Source organism: Rhipicephalus microplus, chromosome 6, assembly GCF_043290135.1.
Source record: "Rhipicephalus microplus isolate Deutch F79 chromosome 6, USDA_Rmic, whole genome shotgun sequence".
Lineage (NCBI taxonomy): Eukaryota > Metazoa > Arthropoda > Arachnida > Ixodida > Ixodidae > Rhipicephalus > Rhipicephalus microplus.
The window spans coordinates 134,104,562-134,126,741 of NC_134705.1; the positions used below are offsets into that span (position 1 = coordinate 134,104,562).

Consider the following 22,180-nt stretch of genomic DNA (forward strand, 5'->3'; position numbering starts at 1 on the left):
CACGCGCCTTTGTTTTTTGGTTTTTGTTTACTTTTTCCCCTTTCATGCTGACAAACAAATATGTGACAATTCTTGTTTGCTATTATTGTTGCGTACAGTAGTCAGTCATGAGGCTAGTGGAACGAATTTGCAGCCGTTATCGAATTTATAAGCAGCCGCGCAATAGTTTGTCGATCTTTACTCATTAACAACACAACGCAATGATAAAGAAAAAACGCCTTGTGCAGTCTGACTCCACTCCTGTTTCGAATTGTTCTCTCAAAAGTTCTCGTCAAAGTGGATCTGTGCTCCACGATTCAAATCGGTTTCGCATTTCCGCACTGCGAAGGAGACTGGAGCTGACAAACAGTGCCTTGAGAGAAGTGGGGGACATAAAAAATGTTTCTGTAACGTACATCACTCTTGGTTCTCTGCCTTTGGTTTTGGGACGACATTGGTACTATTTTTTTCTTCTGTTATTCGTCGCTGTTTTGAGAACTTTGATTTCCTTGACAGCTTTCGCAATAGTCGAATTGTTTTAATACCTAAACATGAAACAGAGTCAACGAGTCACTATAGCTGTTTATGTAGAAAAAAAAAGTATTTTTGATTCACTAACTCTTTATTGTCTCCTCAAGTCGGCAGCAAAAGATGTGTGAAACCCAAGCCGATTGCGAAATGTCAGAAGTTCCTATTTCACCCAACTACTGAATAACCCTTGAGGCGTTCTGCATTTATACTTTTGTTCTTGCCCATAAACAGAAATGAAACGACAGCTTGCGAGTGTGGAGTTTCGTAGTAGACTGTATAAGCATCATATTCGTTGAATCGCGGTTATGGGTCACGAGGCTGCGTGCAATTGCTATTGAAGATATTACCCTTCATCTCATGTGGAAACATTAGGTGAAGGGCATCGAGCAAGGTAAAATCTGACACTGAAATGGATAAAGCAAACGTTAGTCACCCCGTTTCATTCTTTCGTGCTTTTTCGTGGTGTATAATGCTAAACCTTTCCCCCAGCTCCCCATTAAAGGCAAATGCGAATACAGTCTTTCTGTATCCACCATTGCCCTGCAAGAGGGGCAGAACTCTGAAGAATGAAGAGAAGCGTCTAAATTTTTGGTGGGCGAAGCTCCTCAACGCGTGGGTCATCCCTCCTCTTGCTCCTCAGAAGTAGTAGTAGCAGTAGTAGTACTAGTAGTAGGAGTATTATAGCAGCAGTAGTAGTAGTAGCAGTAGTAGTAATAGTACAGTAGTAGTAGTATCAGTAGTAAAAGTAGTAGTAGTAGTAGTAGTAGTAGTAGTAGTAGTAGTAGTAGTAGTAGTAGTAGTAGTATGTAGCCACATCCAGTTTATGAATTGCTCGATAAATGGCGTAGTATGTATACTTGCAAACATCTCTAGATGGCGGTTGTAGTTTTCGTATAGTTGACAGAGAGACAGTCACATAGATGAACGTGGCGAGCAGACAGACGGACGATTCACGATTTACTGATAAAACTTTTCTGAGTTTCACCCCAGTCATCATCATTCACTCCATGGATATGCTGGGATTTTTTTTTTGCATGGTTCGAAGAAGCTGTAGTAAAAATGCCCTCGCATGTGACCTACCATGCAGGTCCTCTTGAAGCTGGTTGAAGCGAACGGCATGCACGTTTTTATAATAAATGCGCGTTAGACGGTTTTGCGTTGGTCATCTGCAGATGGTCTGCGCAGAGCAGCAATGGCAAGCTTCGTTCGCATAGCTCTAGCGGACGCTGAACTAAAACTGTCTACCACTGACGTGGTGAAACACGCACAAGCGCGTGCAGGAACAGTGGTGGTAGCGTCGGTGCTATTAGAGAAGGATGCAACAGCGCACCTGGATTTTCGTGCCCCATATAGTACGCCTAAACACTCTTATTTGCTCCGCTAAGATATAGATTCTAGTTCACTTCAAGTGAAGTGACAGAGGCGCGTTTGAGAGGTTGAGAGCACATATATAGCAAAACTATGCTCAGTATAGATGGATGCCATGAGCGACGCTGACACTCGGAGTATAAGGTCGGAATCTGGGGAGGGGGGGGGGGTATGTTGAGGCGTTGACAAAAATGCACTTCTGCGATTGAAAGCACGTTGAATGGGACGGCCTCTTAGAATGGACGCGTTGAAGGAACTAATAGTAGATGCCACGGTCATGACGAAATTACTGATTTTTGCCAGGCATGACATGAGGGGACTTGGTAGATTTAAAATGCACATTTTTTAAAGTAGACAAACCATGTGATGATCACTCAGTGGATAGCGGGCCCGGCATCTGTTGTCGCAGACCCAGTAGCCATGGGTTCGACTCCTGTTGACTCAACCTTTTTGCTTTGTCTTCTGACCATGCATATTGTGTCGACATCCTTTTGGTGACCGAAATCCGTAAACTAAGACTTGGTTGAGTGTGGCATAAAAACTTTCGCGTTAGCACTTTTCAAAACATTTGGTCTGGCTACCTTACGACGCTTCGGATACTGTAGCCACCGGGCGTTGTGTTAATGCCTTTACCGAATTGCACTTCGCCTGTTGGAGCGCGCCAATCGGGACGGCCACGTAGAAACAATGCGTTGAAGAACTAGTCGAAGAGGTTATGGTCATAGGAAAATTAATCACTTGACCCTAAACACTGCTCAAATACAGTCTTAGATTAGAAGGTACATTTGTAGAGCTTCCGGAACATATTGCCTACGCATAGTGGGTGTAGTGTGCTCGGCCTCCGTGTTCCCAGTCTGAAAGGTCGTGGGTTCTACTGCCATTGAAAGAGCTTTCTTTTTCTTTGCTCTCAGCTAGTGCGCGATTTGTCGACGTTATCTTTGTGATGGAAATACATCACGAAAGTGGTGGAGCCCGGCATAAAACACTTTCGCGCTAAAACTTCGATGCCCTCGTATGTGAGTTCAGTGTGGCTGGGTGCTAATATGAACGTAGTCTGAGTGTGTCGGATATTCGGCCCTCCTGGCTCAAACATATTTGTCCCCATTATTCGTTCATTCCCAGTGATATATTTTATTTATATGAACCGATAGGAATAAAGAAAAAATGCAATTGTTTTTATAATTTTTCTGCGTGAAGAAAACGCCGACATGTGGCAGCATATGCTCCAGTCAACTTGGTAGCGTCTCGGTTCACTAGCGCATATATTGGGCAGGTTGATGGATTATCAATAGGAGTTCCACGAAGGCGACACACTATTTTCTCTTTATTAACCATTATACGAAACTGTGTGCGTAGATCATACATCTCAAAACTAATAAGCTCCACTGACCCCATTCGTCACTTTCGAAGGACGTGGTCACTTTTGCAAAAAAAAAACACAGCAGCGAGACAATGTCCTTGAAAAGCACTAATACTAACAATAAAACACAATTCTTACTTGCTGTTCTCAGAGTTGATTCTTTGTAACCATCACCTGGAAGGAATTGTGTTGTAACATGAAAAGTAATCACACGGAAAGACACTTTTGGAAAAAAAATCACCGTTACACTGCATGGCCTATAATAGTGTGTGTACTCTAGGCAGACAGGTCGATTTCTTATCATTTAGCAGAAAAAAATTATATGCGTGAAAGAAAGACTTGTAAGCACAGAATGCTCAAAGATCCGTGTCGCGCCCCGCCTCGGTGGTCTAGTGGCTAAGGTACTCGCCTGCTGACCCTCAGGTCACGGGTTCAAATCCCGGCTGCGGCGGCTGCATTTCCGATGGAGGCGGAAATGATGTAGGCCCGTGTGCTCAGATTTGGGTGCACGTTAAAGAACCCCAGGTGGTCAAAATTTGCGGAGCCCTCCACTACGGCGTCTCTCATAATCATATGGTGGTTTTGGGACGTTAAACCCCATTTATCGATCGATCGATCGAAGATTTGTGTCGTCTTGCTGTTCATGTCACAAAATTTGTTCAAATAGCTTCCCCACAGTTCTAGTATCTATAACACGGTGTAAATGCAATGAACTGCAACAAAAATAGATTGTTTAGAAAAAAAACCTGTTAACAATTCAGAATATTCGGTACCTCTTACATTCTTCACATATATTCGATGAGAATGCCCAGGTAAAAATAACCAATAAACTAGCATATTGCCACGTTCCATTTTCCAAGCTTTTGTTATCGTCCCAAAACACCACACGATTCTCAGCGCAAACCGCGCCTGCAGTTTTCGAGAGGGTTCCGGACTGTAGTAGATCATTTCGATAAGATCACGCCCACTGTGCGAATGGTACAGATTGTTCTGGAACGTACGCCGCCGCCAACGGTAGCGCTAGAACATTCGACGGCGGGAGTATAAATGCCGACGCGCTTCGCCGCTTGTCAGTTGTTGATCGAAGGCCGACGCTCCGTTCGCCGCTATCAGTCCGAGACTGCTATCTGTGCGAGACTGCTGCTGTAATTGGACTTTCCGTTTACCGGGCACAGGTTCGCCCAAATAAAGAGTTAAATCCCAAAACGAAGTCTCCTGTCTTCGGCCACGTCACGACCCCGTGACATCTGGTGGAGGTGCTGCTTCGTTCATGTACCGCACGCCCCCGTCAAGCCGTGAACCCAGCCCACGTCGCGGAGAAGACACCGACGCCAACCAGGAGCAGCGAACAAGCCGCCGACAGCAAGGGCTACCACCGGAGTACGGGATTCTAGAAGACAAGGCGCGGAAGACCAAGGCCATGACCGCGACTGCAGCGACAATGACAACCGCCGCATCCCTGCCCACCATGGTCATGCATCAACCCAGGGAACCACCAATTTTCCATGGGTCATCGTTCGAAGACCCGGAGTCCTGGTTAGAAACATACGACCGTGTGGCCGCCCTCAACCACTGGGACAACGAAGAAAAGCTCCGGCGTGTGTACTTCTACCTGGAAGACACCGCAAGGACCTGGCTAGAGAATCGTGAGTCCACGCTCCGAACATGGGATGTCTTCTGCGGCGCATTTCTGCAAACGTTCGCGAGCGTCGCTCGCAAAGAAAGGGCCGCTGCTCAACTAGAGACCCGGGTTCAGCTACCGAATGAGAAGGTTGGAATTTTCACAGAGGAGATGACCCGCCTATTTCGTCACGCTGACCCAGACATGCCTGAGGAGAAGAAAGTTCGTTTCCTCATGCGAGGGGTCAAACAGGAGCTCTTCGCGGGACTAATGAGGAATCCACCGCACACCGTCCAAGAATTTGTATCCGAGGCGACCACCATCGAAAAAACCCTTGACATGCGCACCAGACAGTATAATCGTCGCCTGACTCCAGAATGCGCTGCTGCTCAAACCAGTGACTCCGAAAACCTGCGTGAAACGATCCGAGCGATCGTGCGGGAAGAGCTGCGCAAACTGTTGCCTTCGGCGCAACCTCAAGTGGATTCGATCGCCGACATTGTGCGAGAAGAACTTCGGCAATCACTTCGAATTCCCCATACACCGCTGCCCGAGCCAGAAACTATGAGCTACGCCGCTGCAGTGCGCCACAACGCTCCTCCCCGTCCACGCCAAAACGCCGCCCCGTCGCACTTCCGTCGCCAGACACCACCGCCGCCACCACCCACACCGACGACCTACCGTTCACCAGCGGGCCAGCGCAGTGCGCCGAGGAAAACCGACGTTTGGCGCACCCCTGACCACCGCCCACTGTGCTACCACTGCGGCGAGGCCGGGCACACTTACCGCCGTTGCCAGTACCGACAGATGGGACTGCGTGGCTTCGCCGTCGATGTACCACGTCCGCAGCCAGGAGAACGACCACGTGACATCGCCGCCTACCTGACAGGAACTCGGTGGACACCACGAAGCCCTTCGCGTTCGCCGTCGCCCAGCCGCCGCACGTCACCGCACCACCGACAGTACTCTGGCCCAACGCGGGGCCGGTCTCCTAGCCTGTATCCGGGAAACTAAGGGCAGCAACCGGTGGAGGTGCGGTTGCTGTGCGACGAACTACCGAAGATCCTCCGGCGACGACGACGCCGCGACGGAGCTTTCCGAACACAACGCCAACCAGGCAAAGCCCTGACGGCGAAAGCTCACTTACTGAAGGTGGCCTGACGACGCAACATGGAAGCAGCGGAACAAGCCGACGCAGCCGTGACCCGACGCCACGCCCTAACTGTAATGCGAGACGGCGAATTAGCGACCTCGACGTTCTTATCGACGGCCACAGTGTGACCGCTCTCGTCGATACTGGAGCCGACTATTCTGTCATCAGTGGGTCATTCGCCGCGAAGTTAAAGAAAGTTAGGACAGCTTGGAAAGGCCCTGAAATCCGCACAGCCGGAGGTCATCTCGTAACGCCTGCAGGAATCTGCACAGCGAGAGTCACCATTAACGGCCGTATTTATCCTACAGACTACATGGTCCTACAGCGTTGCTCGAGAGATGTCATCCTTGGCATGGACTTCTTATGCCTCCATGGTGCTGTCATCAACCTAAAAACAAAGTCGATAACGTTATCCACAGAAGAAGCACTACCGCCGCGCACGCCGTCTGGACACCATGCCTTGAATGTGCTGGAAGAACAAGTCACCATTCCGCCTCGCTCAAGCGTCATTATTTCAGTCGGCGCTCCTGAATCACCTGACTTCAAAGGCGTCGTTGAAGGCAGTCAGCATCTGTTGGTCACCCGAAATATTTGCGTCGCAAGAGGAATTGCAGAGCTGCGGGGAGGCAAAGCAACGGTTATGCTCACAAATTTCAGCAATGAGTACAAACATGTGAACAAAGGAACAACGGTCGCATACATCGAAGAAATTGTCGAAGCCACCAGTGCTTTCGCCCTCGCCGATTCTGCGGCACCTGCTCAGAGGAACCAAGCCCCTCCCATAGCTTTTGACGTCAATCCCAGACTTCCGAACGATAAGCAAGAACAGCTCAAGGCCCTGCTCCTGCAATACGAAGATTGCTTTTCGTCGTCATCGAAAATTCGGCAGACCCCAATCACAAAACATCGCATCATAACCGAAGAAAATGCCAGACCACTCCGTCAGAGTCCGTACAGGGTTTCGACGCGAGAACGTGAGGCCATGAAGAGACAAGTTGATGAAATGCTGCGGGATGACATTATCGAGCCGTCCAAGAGCCCATGGGCATCCCCCGTGGTGTTAGTGAAGAAAAAGGATGGGACCCTACGTTTCTGCGTCGATTATCGCCGCCTGAACAAAATCACAAGAAAGGACGTGTATCCTCTCCCACGAATAGACGACGCACTTGATCGGCTCCATAACGCCAAGTACTTTTCGTCAATGGATCTTAAGACTGGCTATTGGCAAATCGAAGTCGACGAAAGAGACCGAGAGAAGACGGCGTTTATAACACCGGACGGCCTCTTCGAGTTTAAGGTGATGCCCTTCGGCCTTTGCTCAGCGCCTGCAACTTTTCAACGCGTAATGGATACAGTACTGGCAGGATTGAAGTGGCAGACTTGCCTTGTGTACTTGGACGACGTCGTCGTGTTTTCCTCGAGTTTCGACGAGCATCTTCGGCGCCTTGAAGCTGTACTTCAAGCCATCAAGACTTCCGGACTCACACTGAAGCCAGAAAAGTGCAGATTTGCGTATGAAGAGCTCTTGTTTCTGGGGCACGTTATCAGCAAGTCTGGAGTTCGTCCTGATCCACGGAAAACAGCCGCCATCGCCGACTTCCCGCCGCCCACTGACAAGAAAGCCGTGCGCCGATTTCTGGGCCTGTGCGCCTATTATAGGCGGTTCGTGAAAAACTTCGCCCGCATCGCCGATCCTCTCACTAACCTTACCAAGGCCGACGTGGAGTTCAAGTGGGAAACGCCACAGGAACACGCTTTCCAGGAGCTTAAACATCGCCTCCAGACGCCTCCGTTACTTGCCCATTTCGACGAATTCGCCGAGACAGAAATACATACGGACGCAAGCAGCGTAGGTCTTGGCGCCGTTCTTGTGCAGAGGGCTGACGGACTTGAAAGGGTTATTAGTTACGCCAGCCGATCGCTATCCAAAGCAGAAGCAAATTATTCCACAACAGAAAAGGAGTGCCTCGCCATCATCTGGGCTACGTCGAAATTTCGCCCATACCTCTACGGCAGGCCCTTCAAAGTTGTGAGCGACCACCACGCCTTGTGTTGGCTAGCCACTTTGAAGGACCCTTCAGGTCGCCTCGCACGATGGAGCCTGAGACTTCAAGAATATGATATTACTGTCATTTACAAGTCCGGCAAAAAACACTCCGACGCCGACTGTCTCTCTCGTGCGCCTGTCGACCAACCGCTACCGGACGACCCGGATGACGACTACTTCTTGGGAACGATCACTACCGACGACTTCGCTGAACGACAGCGGGCCGACCCGGAACTTAAGGCCCTAATAGAATACCTCGAAGGCAGGAACGCCGAAGTCCCGAAGGTATTCAAGCGCGCACTTGCGTCGTTTTTTCTACGAAACGGTATTCTACAAAAGAAAAACTTTTCACCGCTTCGGGCTAAGTACCTCCTTGTGGTGCCTTCAGCTCTGCGACCAGAACTCCTGCAGGCCCTGCACGACGATCCGACGGCAGGGCACCTCGGTGTTTCTCGCACGCTTGCGAGGTTACAAGAAAGGTACTACTGGCCGCGTCTTACCACCGACGTCACTCGTTATGTAAGGACATGCCGGGACTGTCAGCGACGCAAGACACCGCCGACAAGGCCAGCGGGACTTCTGCAGCCAATAGATCCACCTTGCCGACCTTTCCAGCAGATTGGTATGGACCTACTGGGGCCGTTCCCGACGTCGGCTTTCGGAAACAAGTGGATCGTGGTAGTTACCGACTACCTCACCCGCTACGCCGAGACAAAAGCCCTGCCAAAAGGCAGTGCATCCGAGGTAGCTAAGTTCTTCGTCGAAAATATCGTCCTACGTCACGGCGCCCCGGAGGTCCTTATCACCGACAGAGGAACGGCATTCACTGCCGACTTAACTCAAGCGATCTTGGCATACAGCCAAACAAACCACCGCCGGACGACAGCGTACCACCCACAGACCAACGGCCTCACCGAGCGGCTTAACAAGACGATCGCCGACATGCTGTCAATGTACGTCGATGTCGAACACAAGACGTGGGACGCCATTCTTCCGTATGTGACCTTCGCATACAACACGGCGGTGCAGGAGACGACGCAAATATCTCGATACAAATTGGTCTACGGAAGGAGCCCGACAACGACGCTCGATGCCATGTTACCCAACGTCACCGACGAAGAAAACCTCGATGTGAGCGAGTACCTTCATCGCGCCGAAGAAGCCCGACAACTTGCGCGGCTCCGTATCAAGAATCAACAGACGACCGACAGCCACCGTTACAACCTTCGACGACGCTTCGTGGAATACCAGCCCGGTGAACGTGTTTGGGTGTGGACGCCGATACGCCGACGTGGACTAAGTGAAAAGCTTCTGCGGCGGTACTTCGGACCGTACAGGGTGGTTCGACGTCTCGGCCCACTTGATTACGAGGTTGTCCCCGACGGCATCACGAACTCTCAACGACGCCGATCGCGACCTGAAGTCGTCCATGTCGCACGCCTAAAGCCGTTTCATGCGCGTTAACAAACTGAAACAGTGCTTTTTTTTTGTATAATTGTTGTATTATAATTTATTCATTGTACTTTCTTGCATTATTATTGTACCTTCAACTTTAGTTAAAGCATCGAGACGATGCCTTTTTCAGAGGGGGGCAATGCCACGTTCCATTTTCCAAGCTTTTGTTATCGTCCCAAAACACCACACGATTCTCAGCGCAAACCGCGCCTGCAGTTTTCGAGAGGGTTCCGGACTGTAGTAGATCATTTCGATAAGATCACGCCCACTGTGCGAATGGTACAGATTGTTCTGGAACGTACGCCGCCGCCAACGGTAGCGCTAGAACATTCGACGGCGGGAGTATAAATGCCGACGCGCTTCGCCGCTTGTCAGTTTCAGTTTCAGTTTCAGTTTCAGTTTTATTGAGCATTTTCTTCACAGAGTTGCGAAAAAGAAAACGCAAGGATAGGAGCAAAAAGCTGCTATATTAGCAGCTTGACGAGGCTCCTACCCCTTTTCACTTGGCATTACAGAATCAGCAGAGCACAAAACATGAAAAAACAATTTGACGTCGATTTTCAAAACTTCAATAAATAAAAAGAAAATGCATCAAAATTACATCAGTTTCAGGTTTACATAAAATAAGCAAACCACATAGAGAGAAAAACAACAAAAAACAAAAGAAAACAGCGTGCGGCCAATCATGAAACAATGCACACGTTGCTAAACGGCTACCAAAGTATTACAACATGATTATACAACGTTTACAACACTGGGTATGCGAAAAGCACGAGTTTTAGTGCACAAGGGAAACACTGACGAGTGAAATGTTGTATGTTTTACTCGTAAAAAAAAATCAATGAAAAAAATGTCAAAGAAAGCAAACATTATACGATGCCATGTTACACAAGCACTATTATAGGGTGTTTCTTTTACATATAGTACTGTAGCCGGACAACTAGAAGATGCTAAACTACACGGCGCCATTTTGGATGAGAAGGTTCTTAAGTTGTTTTTTATGTATATTAAAGATGTCGATGTTTTTATTTTCAAACAAGTTAAAACAAGCTGGAATACAGTGTTCAAGTCTTCTCAAACCGTGATTAGTTCGCGAATAAGGAACAAACCAGGAAGGCCTTTTCCGAATGTCATAATAGGATTGTGTATTTTTCCTGAGGTTACACAGTTTAAGAAAACAAGCATTGTTTGATAGCAAGCTTTGTTTGTATTTCATAATAAGGTTGAAACTGTGTATGTGATCGATCGGTAAAATCTTATATTCTCTGAATAAATGACTTGTATGTGCGTCGTATGGTACGTTTGCAATATGACGAATCGCTTTTTTCTGCAGTAAAAATATTTTGTTCCGATTTGCTTTAGATGTATCTGCCCACACTAGACTACAATAGTTTATGTGAGATGAAAACAACGTATTATAGAGTAAAAGTTTAATGTTTGCTGGAAGTATCTGTCGAAGTTTAGAGAGAGCACCACACGTCCTAGCTATATTTCTAGTTACTTTATTAACGTGTTCATCCCAATTAAGATTTTCATTAAAAATTACTCCTAAGGATGAAACTTCTTTGACAACCTCAATTTTTTCGGGCCCGATATATATATCCAAACCACGACAGACAGCCTTCTGAACCGGTGCGAATACCACTGCTTTGGATTTTGTTGTGTTGATCGTTAAATAATTTGCAGTACTCCAAATGAAGATGTCGTTAAGAATGTTGTTGGCTGAGTCTGCAAGCTTACCTAAATCATTACCATGAAAAAATATACTAGTGTCATCTGCATAAATTATAAAGTCCACATATTTGCTGACACTTGTTATGTCATTTATATAAATATTAAACAGTAGGGGCCCTAATATGCTGCCCTGAGGTACACCTGACGTTATGGTTAGTAGGGAGGATTGGCTGTCATTTATAACTACAGATTGCTTTCTTTGTGATAAATAAGATTTCAGAAAGTCAAGTGGGGTTCCCCAAAAACCATAATGACGCAATTTTGCATAGAGTACTTCGTGGTTGATTCTATCGAACGCTTTGGAATAGTCAATAAAAACACCCAATGTTAACAGTTTCTTTTCAAATGAGTTAAGTACGAGTTCTTTTTGTGTGAGGAGAGCCAGTTCCGTGGACATGCCCCGTCGGAAGCCAAATTGATGCGGTGATAATATAGAGTACTTTTCACAAAAAGACATGACACGTTGATTTATTATTTTCTCTAGCCCTTTAGATATAACAGGAAGTATCGAGATCGGACGATAATTAGAAAAAATATTTCGGTCACCAGATTTGTATAAGACACTAACTCTCGCATGCTTCATTTTTTCTGGGAAAACTCCCGTGGATAAGCAGATATTAAACAGATGGGTAAGAACAGGTAACAAAAGATCAAGTGCTGCTTTAATAGGTCTAATTTGTAACTCATCTATGTCCCGAGCAGTAGTGTTCTTTAGTGACATAAATACAGACAGTACTTCTTCAGGAGTTGTGTTTAAAAAATATGCAGTGCTCATGTTTGGCACACCTAGAAAGTCCCTGTAATCACTATTACAGGCACGAGAAGGGTTTGATAAATCAGAGGACACCAGCGTTGTGAAGTACACGTTAAATTTATTAGCAAGTTCTTGACCCTTTACTATCTTGTTATCTATGTTTAACTCAAGTGCGTTGTCTCGAGAGCAACTTCTATTTAGAAGCTTATTTATTTCTCGCCAAAGCACGTCGCCACGAGTGCTAACCCTCTTGAAGAGAGCTTCATAGTACGCATCCTTAGTTTTTCTCAGTTGCTTCGTTACAAAATTTCTATACCGCTTGAATTCCGAAAGATGGTTGTGGTGTCTTGTTTTCACGAATTTCGCGTACAGAAGATTTTTCTTCTTAATCATTTCCAGACATTCTCGCGTCATCCATTGTTTCCGACCTTTCTTCAGGGTTTCGACAGTTTTATATTTAAAACACTTATGGTAAGTTTTTCTTAACAGGCACATGAATATTTCATACGCCTCGTTAGCGTTAACTGATTTATAGACAGGATCCCAACAAATCTGCGCAATTTCACGCCTAAAAGTGTCTAATGTTTTGTCACTAATTTCCTGTATTTTGTATGATTCTGGAGTTGATACTTTTGCACGATTAAGATACTCGTTGCGATTTTGAAACATGTATATAGGGTAGTGATCACTAATATCGGCAATAACAGTTCCAGATACGGTTGAATCACTTATGTCATTTGTAATAAGTAAGTCGATAAGGCTTTCAGTATCTAAAGTGACACGTGTAGGTTCAGTAATAATATTAGCACACGCAAAGGAATCAAGTAGTAGTTGGAAGTTACGAGTGGTTTCAGTTTGCTGTAAAAGGTTTATATTGCAGTCGCCCCCTATGATAATGTGCAACTTGTTAGTGCACGCATACGTAAGCAGATTTTCAAGAAATTGAAAAAACGCTTCTGTTTTTCCGTCAGGTGGACGATAAACTACCACATATACATACTTGTGACATGCTAGTGATAATGCCTCATAGTCTGGTGTAATCGCTGAAAATTCTGAGAGAAGGCTGCAAACTAAGTTGTCAGCAATTAGTTGCAAAACACCTCCCCCTCGACGAGAGGGCCTGTTTAAAAAGAACGATTTATACGTTGGCAAGCATAGTACCTCATCATTGCACGTGTACCAAGTTTCAGAAATCATGATGATGTCGAATTTAAACGAGAATTCGTCGAGAAACGTAGTTATATCATCGTGCTTGTTGCGAGCTGAGTGAGCATTTAAGTGCATGATACTGCAATATCCACTAGTGTAAGGTATATTGACATCACGTGGTAATATCGCCATTTTAACAAAAGGAAAAAAAGAAAAAGAAAAAAAAGGTCGCGCCGAAAAAACGAAAAGTGCTAATCAGATAAGCCTACGGCATGCTAGATGCCCCGCGGCTGCTTGAATTGGCCGCTTGCATCTTGTGCAAGTCAGCTTCACATGTGATTTGAACTGCACGAGATGTTTCCGTTTCACGCGCAAATATTTTGCCACCACTTGCCCACGCGAAGCGCCAGTTCATTTCCCGTTTCCGAGCAATCGTCATACCCAGCAATTTTTTCAGTTGGGGACAAAGGTGCTCATTTACGAAAACAGACTGTTTAGTTGTGAAACCCAGTTCCTCAGCTGTGAATCGAGTTCTCCTTGCTTTCTTAACGATGGCATCCCTCTTAGCTCGGCGATTGAAAACAACCACGATGTTTTCGTTCAGGGGGGCATCACTGCCTGCTTTGCTACCCCGATCGGGAACAGCGCTTGCATGAGGGCGTACCTCGTTGTTCTTTGCAACACCTGGGTCTGGTGCCATGTTACTTTGCGAAGTGGCACTCCTCGCTGGCAAACGGTGGCATATTTCTATGTCTTGTTCACTTATTGGCTCCCCCAAGGCGTCACCAACTTTGGCAAGCAATTGCACAAGGTTTTCATTAGGGGTACGTGGGATCCCTTTAATTTCTATATTTTTGTTTCGAGAGTATTGATCCTGAGTAGTTAGGCGCGTGGAATTTTCGTGCACCAACTTTCTCAAACGGTCTATCTCACATTGCATTGCCTCTTGGGACGCCCTGAGAGCAGCGTTTTCCTTTCTAATTTCAGCGCACTCTTGTTTTATGTTTTCGTAGTCTTTGTTCATGTATTCAAGGCTTTTGTTTAACTCTCTGATTTCTTTCCGAATGTCGCGTTTGAAGTCCGCGAACTCAGTACCCATGATTAAAGGGCAAGTTACAGATTCAACAGTGGGCAAAACAAGTACGAACTTTGAAAAATAGGCAACAGAGACAGCGCTAGGATAGCGAATGAACTATACAAAACAGGAGGGCAAATGCCTAACCTGGGAAAACAACAGCAATAAGCGTCTCTGTCGTAGGCTGTCCCTGCTGCCAAGTGATCGAGGGAGGCGTTGCAGCTGTCTTTTTGAAGGGCCAGGGGTGGCCGATGCCACGTGGTATGGTGCCGGGCGCAAAAAAGTAGCCGGTCGGTCGGCGCGGCACTCCCGCAAGGCGCTGGATGCAGCACGCTTCGCTATCAACGCCGATAGTCAGCCACTGTACGCCTCGAACACCTGGGAAAACAACAGCAATAAGCGTCTCTGTCGTAGGCTGTCCCTGCTGCCAAGTGATCGAGGGAGGCGTTGCAGCTGTCTTTTTGAAGGGCCAGGGGTGGCCGATGCCACGTGGTATGGTGCCGGGCGCAAAAAAGTAGCCGGTCGGTCGGCGCGGCACTCCCGCAAGGCGCTGGATGCAGCACGCTTCGCTATCAACGCCGATAGTCAGCCACTGTACGCCTCGAACACCTGGGAAAACAACAGCAATAAGCGTCTCTGTCGTAGGCTGTCCCTGCTGCCAAGTTGTTGATCGAAGGCCGACGCTCCGTTCGCCGCTATCAGTCCGAGACTGCTATCTGTGCGAGACTGCTGCTGTAATTGGACTTTCCGTTTACCGGGCACAGGTTCGCCCAAATAAACAGTTAAATCCCAAAACGAAGTCTCCTGTCTTCGGCCACGTCACGACCCCGTGACGATATGCACAGTCTGACATACAATTTGTACTAGGATGAGAAGTTAATTTGCTACGCGTTAATACGGAGGAAGTACGGAGCTGGGTAACCTTCTCTCTCTCTAATTCTTGCTTTTATTCGTTGGTTTCACCTTCTCTCTGTCTTTTTTCAATTTATGTCTACTTTCATTCATATTTTTCTGTCTACCTTTCTCAACATACAATACTTCTTTCTCATTTCTGTTTTTTATTCATTTCTTTCTACGTTTCGCCTACTTCTTTTTGCTATATCAGCTCCTTCTGTCCATATGTTTCTCTCTCACTCCTTACGCCTTTATTTCTCTTGCCACCTTTTAAGTGTGAATACACTTTATAAGCGACCCCAAACCAACCACCGCCGTAGGCGGCGTCCGCAGTCTTCTCTCTATCTTTAAAAGAAAGAGGACTTGGCGGGCCGCAGCGCGACGCTCTACCGAATAAGCCACGGACGCGACGCTGATATCGGTGTCAGTAACGCGCCTTATACCCCCTCCCCCTTCGCTCGCTTCTGCGCTCTCCTCACTCGCTGCAGCTGCGCGCGCACCCCTCTCTCTCTCGCGCCCGCCTTCTCTCTCAGTCTCCCGTCGAGAGCGGGTCGTGAGGGGGAGTAAAGTTAAAATCCGTTGGCATTCGCCAGTGAGTTAACGTAAACTCCCCCGTGTGATCAAATTGCGATTCCCAGGAACCATTACACCATAAAGGCACCATAGTGTGATTAATAAATATAATAGTGTGAATTAATAAATACCCCTCATAGCATCACCCCGTGTATTCGCACTTAACCATGTTCACCCTCGGGGAAATGCTCGGGAGTGTTTTATCTACATTTCTCATTTTTATGCTGTGCTCTACTTTCTCACTTCTCCCTTACCTTTCTCTACATCTACACATCTCTCCTCCTCACTCACACTTGTATTTCACACAGACTTGTAATACTGCACAATAAAAGATTTTGTTTTCTCTGCTAACATGCTTCTATAAACAAGTGGTTAAGGCAATCGCCTTCATATCGTTGTTACTCCGGTTGGCATGCCGCCTCATCACATTTTTTCTTCGTCAGGAAAGCTTTCTTTTTCAATTGTTCTATAGCCTAGCCACGGTGATCTAGTGGCTAAGGTACTCGGCTGCTGACCCGCAGGTTGCGGGATCGACTCCCAGCGGTGGCGAATTCATTTTAGATGGAGGCAAAAATGCTGTAGGCCTGTATCCTCTGATTTGGGCTTACGCAAAATAATACCAAGTGGTCGACACAAACACTACATATCAATCAATCAATCTATCAATCAATTAAATCAACACAATCTCACGTTCTCTCTTTTCGACTCGCTCTCTGCACTTAATCTAACGCCCATCTGCTTCACGGGATCCCTCACCAGACTAAGTGATGCAGCCGGGGAGCGCAGCCGGACACTCGTGTTTGGGGAGTGAAGGAAAAGATGAAGAGGATGAAGAAAGCGTTCGCCAGCCGATAATTGTGTTGCATGCACAAGAATTTTAGCGGTCATTCATGATTATGAATATTTCCTCAAACTATTCATGAGCTCCAATATAAGAATTGTCGCGCCGAAGAAATGCGGATGAATTGTCAGCTGCTTGGGCGCACTTTTATATCAGATCTCTTTCGTTCTCAAATCTAAAAAAGAAACATGGCCGCAAACCACATAAGCCTAAATTTAAATTAAGAGCACATTTGATGTAGAAAATAAACTGGCACTGAAAATGTTGTCTAGGTAACAACTCAGCAGATTATACAAACCATATTCTATGACGAATATTCCTTTTTGTGTAGTTCTGATTACACAAGACTTTCAACTTTTTCGTAAACACCCTTTCGCAGCCTTTCGCAAGTACTTTCAAACAATTATGGAATAAAAACTTCGTCTTGTTGCCCTCAGCCTCGCTCCAAACATGGCAGTTTTGGCAATTAGATCCCATGCGATTGCCACATAGTATTTTAATTGTAGTTCAAAAAATACTTGTTGCATTCCCTTGAAGCATATTACATTAGCAATATTGTTTATGCATGTAAAGATCACTCGACAAGGCTTCTCGTTGGTGCAGTGGGTAAAAATGTAAAGCGTTACTATGTAATCATGCACATATATGAAAGACGTAACAATACGAAAATTATAAAATTGAGGCATATGTTGTTATACTCAAATGGTTAACCCAGCTGGCTTCTTTATTAATATTTTGTTCATTTTTAGACGAATGGTAGTGTGTGTGTGTTTAGAGAAAATGAGTCACGATTGAAGTACACGGTACTTTAGTATGGACGAGCATAAAGTCGTCCCGTGGGCCTCGCACTTGACCGACAACAGTTTGTGCTTAGAAAAATTGGTTAACCAATCAGAGTACTCGGTACTCTACTATGGGTGAGCTGAAAGCCGTCCGTTGGGCCTACCACTTTTAGACCGAGACAAGTATATAGAAAAAAAATGTATTGATTTTAAGTACTTCTTACTCAACTATGGGAGAGCAATAAGCCGTCCCTGAGGGCGCCTTTTGGTTTTTTACGTGTAACAAGATTAGAAGTTTTTAAACAACGCAGGGCATATCCTGAAATTATACGCCACCATACTAGCTAACAGCTACCCTAAAGGGGCACGAGGTTATGTCAAAACGTTTGTTCACTCCTAATTTTTCGCACCAAGATAGCTGCTAAGCAGTTGTGCGTGTGAAGTTTGAAAAACTGCGCAATACGTACTTTTATTTTGGCCGCAGGATTGTGGAGCATCCAGGTCTGGGAGAGACAAAAACAAGAATTCACATTTTATTCAACTAATCATCTTTGTTAGTTTCATTCCTGTCTAAGTGGCATAAATTTGGGCATCATCGGAATTTCATATGTTTGAAAAAACAAACTTGTTTGCTCTGCTAGGGAAGCTGCAGAGACGACCTTTTAACGTGACTTGAATAAATGGTTACTACTGTCCATACTCATTTCTTTTGTAACATCTAGGAATGTGCAACAAATGTTGCCAAACTGATTTTTCCCTCCAAGTGGATGCTTCAATAAAGCAGTGTATATGTTGCCCCTTATCGATATTGCATCGCTGTAGGTCCCTGAATTTATTACTTGTGAGATATGCTTTCGAAAATTCAGTGAATATAAAATCACCCATTCGTCTTGTTTCCTAAGCACCTAATAATCTCGTGTGTTTGGCGCTCTTACCGGTGAGCTTGTGAGATTTCAGACAACGATGAGTGAGTTGTGAAGAGAAATTTTAAACTGACAGTTAGAGGCCCATCAAGTGCTAGTAAATGATTGAGTGTCCACGCATTCTGACTGAATCACTTCTCACCTGATGTGTTTAAGGAACAAATATGATTTATTTGTGATTATCACGCACCAGAAGACAGCTTACAATAGAAACTGTTGTATAAATGAGTTTTGCACAAGAATCATGTGTTCATTCGGCACCACTGGTGCAGCGCATTTCACCAGCTAGTGTGGTTATGCATGTACAAATTTACTAAACTTTCACGTGTTTTGCTTGTATGCTATTTAAGCCACCCATATGCAGGTACCTATGTCCACTAAATGTCCAGTTTCAATAGTAAACAATCAGTTCCTGCGCGCGTCGAACACATATTCGTTGCCCCATGCTTTTTACAATTTTTCTTTTTCATTCTCTCAGTCTACGAAGTGATAACTAACTGCATAGCTGGCACGCGTGCAAAGGCTCAAAGAAGTTATCACTGATGTTTTGCCTTAACCATGCAGCTTTCGCACGCAGCAATTATGTAAGCAAATGCGAGAAAGAATCAATGCACGTATTGTTGTCACTGTCTATGAGATTCTATGCCCTTTATCAACAGGAATAAGGTTTAAAAACTTTTTCACGGATCCTGGTCGTCCAGAGGGCCCGCGCGAGGGCGGTTAGGTTTAACCTAACCATTTCAAGTAGGCCTAGCTGACCATCCTCGAGTGGGCCTAGCTGGCCGTCCCCAGGTGGGCCTAAATGACCATCTCCGAGCGGGCCTAGCTGACCATTCTCGAGTGGGGCTAGCCAGGTGACGCTGAGTTAACTCGCATATACTGTGGACCCAATAAAGTTGTTTCACGCACTCACAGACCCTTTATTTTATTTTAGGGAAGTGTTAGCTTTGTTTTGGGTGTATTGGTACCTGTGAACAAGTTCGTCAGTCTTAAGTTCATTCAAAGGCTTTGAATCCTATAGGTAGGAGCGTTGCGGAGAGGAGGCCATATGTCATTGTACCTTAAGTGACGCGAATGGAATAAATGTAGACACAATTCCAATTCAAGAACCCTTGTTGTATCGATGAAGTGGGAAGCTGGGGAGTTCCAAGAGGTTACTTTATGAATGTTTATTGAGATATCTCAGAGCACTGCAGCCCCAAGAGAAATGGCAGTGACAGGCACCAGCTTAAAATATTTTGTCGTTACCATTGTGAATCCCAACTGTACAAGAAGATCCTCATTTTGCTGATACGGTACTCTAATGTATCTTCTAATCATTCCATAATTTGGGCAGTATGCGGTATCTTTGTTTAGTGCTAGTGGAACGTATTTTTTTCCTTATGCAGGTCCCTTCGACCGCTATATTTCGGCAATACATAAGGATACTTTAAGCAGTTAATGGATACCAGCCAATAGACAGTTTAATACAGTCGGAGTATTGGTGGTATCCGTATCGACGCGTAAATGATAGAAGACGACCAGGTTGTTCTCGCTACATTAAAATACGAAAAAAAACATGTGCAGAGAGGAAGCAACACTGTTGAAGAGAAGCTGTAAACTCAATAGTAATACTCACCAACATGTTTGTCTGCGTCACTGTTGTGGTGACGAGTAGGTTGACGGTATCGCTACACCACATCGTAATTAGCATAAATTGCTACAACGTGCTGGTGCAGTGCTGGTTCGAAGTGGTGCGACGCAATACTCACATCTGCTGGTGACGGCAGTATCAAGCGAAGCACAGCGGACAAACACATAGTTACATGTATTCACACAGTTTGGTAAAATGCTAACTAGTGCTAGTGGAGTGCTGGTGCAATGCTGATAGTTTCATTCGGTTAAGCTCACAAAAGAGCAGTCCTTTTATATTAACAAAATATCCTAATACATAATATATAACTGAAGACTGAAATAAAAGCATATAAATGTACTTCTTTTCTGTGTGCCACACAGTCCTTAAACGTATATTTCATGAGCATTCTTAAGAACACTGAAAAACGTCACAATTATCTGCAGGTAAATTTTGCCAACCAAAACTGACCACAAGGCAAGTGTGGGCGAGGCCCCTAAAGCTTTCACTTCTTTCCTTACGTGACATTCACATTCCCTTCACTATGACTCTTGGCCAACACTGCCAGAAAAAGAGGGAGTTGCCAAAACAAAATTTTCATTACACGAAAATTCAAAAGGCAGACAAGAGTACAAAGCAATCGAGGGGCACATGTCAACACATAAATAAATATTCAAATAAATGAAAAAGGAAACTATGTGACTGCTTAAGCCTGTTTGATGAGCCGTCCTCACAAAGCATATCTTCGCGGGCGAAGTACTACAACATGTCAACTACAGTAGTCAAGCCTGGATAGTTTCCCGTCATCGTGAGAATATCATGGCGCTCTTAGAGCGAGAAAAAGAAGGTAAAAAAAGTGGCAAATAAAGAGGGATCGTCCATGTTCGACGAAGTACTCTCACGTTTCTGCGTTGCGCAAAAAGAGTTGGGCATCATGAGGAACGGGAACATCCGGATGTCTACGTCAACTGTGACACAAATAACTGCATGTCAACGCAAGCATTTGTTGCCGCGGCTCACCTAAATTTACTGCTAGTACCATTACCCGGAAGCGAAGTGCATATGCCCGATTTGAAAGAGGAAGAGCGGGGGTTTGCACTACCGATACGGAAAATGCCTTCTGAATGCCGAAAGGCTTTCTTGAAAGCTGTACCCCACAAGATTCTTCCTTGTTGTACATTAGTTCCTTTCGGAGTTTTCTTCTAAATCTGTTTAATGAAGTTCTCTGGTTTATCTCTACCTTTGTAGTCTATAACTAAGAGCATTGAGACACAAAAGCTGGCTAGAGACATTAAACTGATTTTGTGGCTTAGGTACACTTCAACATAAAAAAATAGATGAACATAAGTCACTGGTGGTGACATGCAGCACTCTTGTTCCAGAAAACGCCGATAGCTGGAGTCCTCAGCTTATTCCATTTTCCAAAAGCAGGGGTGGCTCGTGAACAGCAGTCCAACAATCAGCTTTTTCGGGACAGTTCTGGTGACGATCTAATTGGTCATAGCTTAAGCGGGAAAATAAGAGACATCATAGGCATATCCGCGGTTTCCTAAAATATATTATTTGGCATCAGCATTTTGTTAAGAACAAACAACAGCAAGATAAGCTGTTTTCTGCCGGCCATCACTGTTTTGTGAAAAAGAATGGGCTTATTAATCTAGTCAATGGCGCGTTCGGCGACAGCAGCTCTGCATGTCGCGATTTTGGTGCTGAAGTCAAGTGATACTTGTGCTTATAATAATTCGTGGCTACTGCACGTGTGCTGGAGTGTTTTTGTTTTTTTGCGGGAGGAAGCTTAATTTCTACTGTTGTTTTATTTTTAGGCAATGTTGCTTAAGAGTCATTTTCAGCGTGCAAGAAAGTACAGCAAAACAAGCATGATAAAGGATAGCGTGGTCTCTGAAAAGAAAAAAAATGAATGTACGCATTTTGTTCAGTAAAGCGTAAGGGATTCGCTACCCAAATGTCAGCATTGAATATTGTGATTTAGTAAGTGAACCGGATTTCGTCATTCTCAGTATAGATGCTGGTGAAAATATTCCTCGGCGTTATAAAAACAGCAAGCCAGTATACTGACATTGTCGTTGCTGCATATTATGTAGTAAACTCTATTTTTTTTTTTTACACTTGCGTATGTTTGGCCATCGCCGCATGTTCATTTTACGTCGACTTCCACTTGAAAACTTGTCCTGTACAACACAGCAATAAATATCAAGAGAACAACGCTAACAAGAATGATAACAACAAATATCTTTGCGTACTCATGAACTACTGTTTCGCAATACTCTAAACATCCACCCTACACCGAAATTAATTTCTGTAAAAGACC

The 22,180-nt window shown here is 45.3% G+C and overlaps 1 protein-coding gene across 1 annotated transcript in view; it reads right to left on the reverse strand.

The window, feature by feature from the left end:
- LOC142766029 (uncharacterized) overlaps nucleotides 1-15,967 on the reverse strand; it is a 51,949-nt gene extending 35,982 nt beyond the window's left edge. The window contains exons 1-3 of the mRNA XM_075867842.1: nucleotides 15,948-15,967; nucleotides 14,374-14,921; nucleotides 3,377-3,412 (exon numbers count right to left, since the gene is read on the reverse strand). Of these exons, the coding sequence (XP_075723957.1) occupies nucleotides 3,377-3,412; nucleotides 14,374-14,921; nucleotides 15,948-15,967 (604 nt within the window). The remainder of the gene's footprint in view (nucleotides 1-3,376; nucleotides 3,413-14,373; nucleotides 14,922-15,947) is intronic.
- Between the last annotated feature and the right edge of the window lie 6,213 nt (nucleotides 15,968-22,180).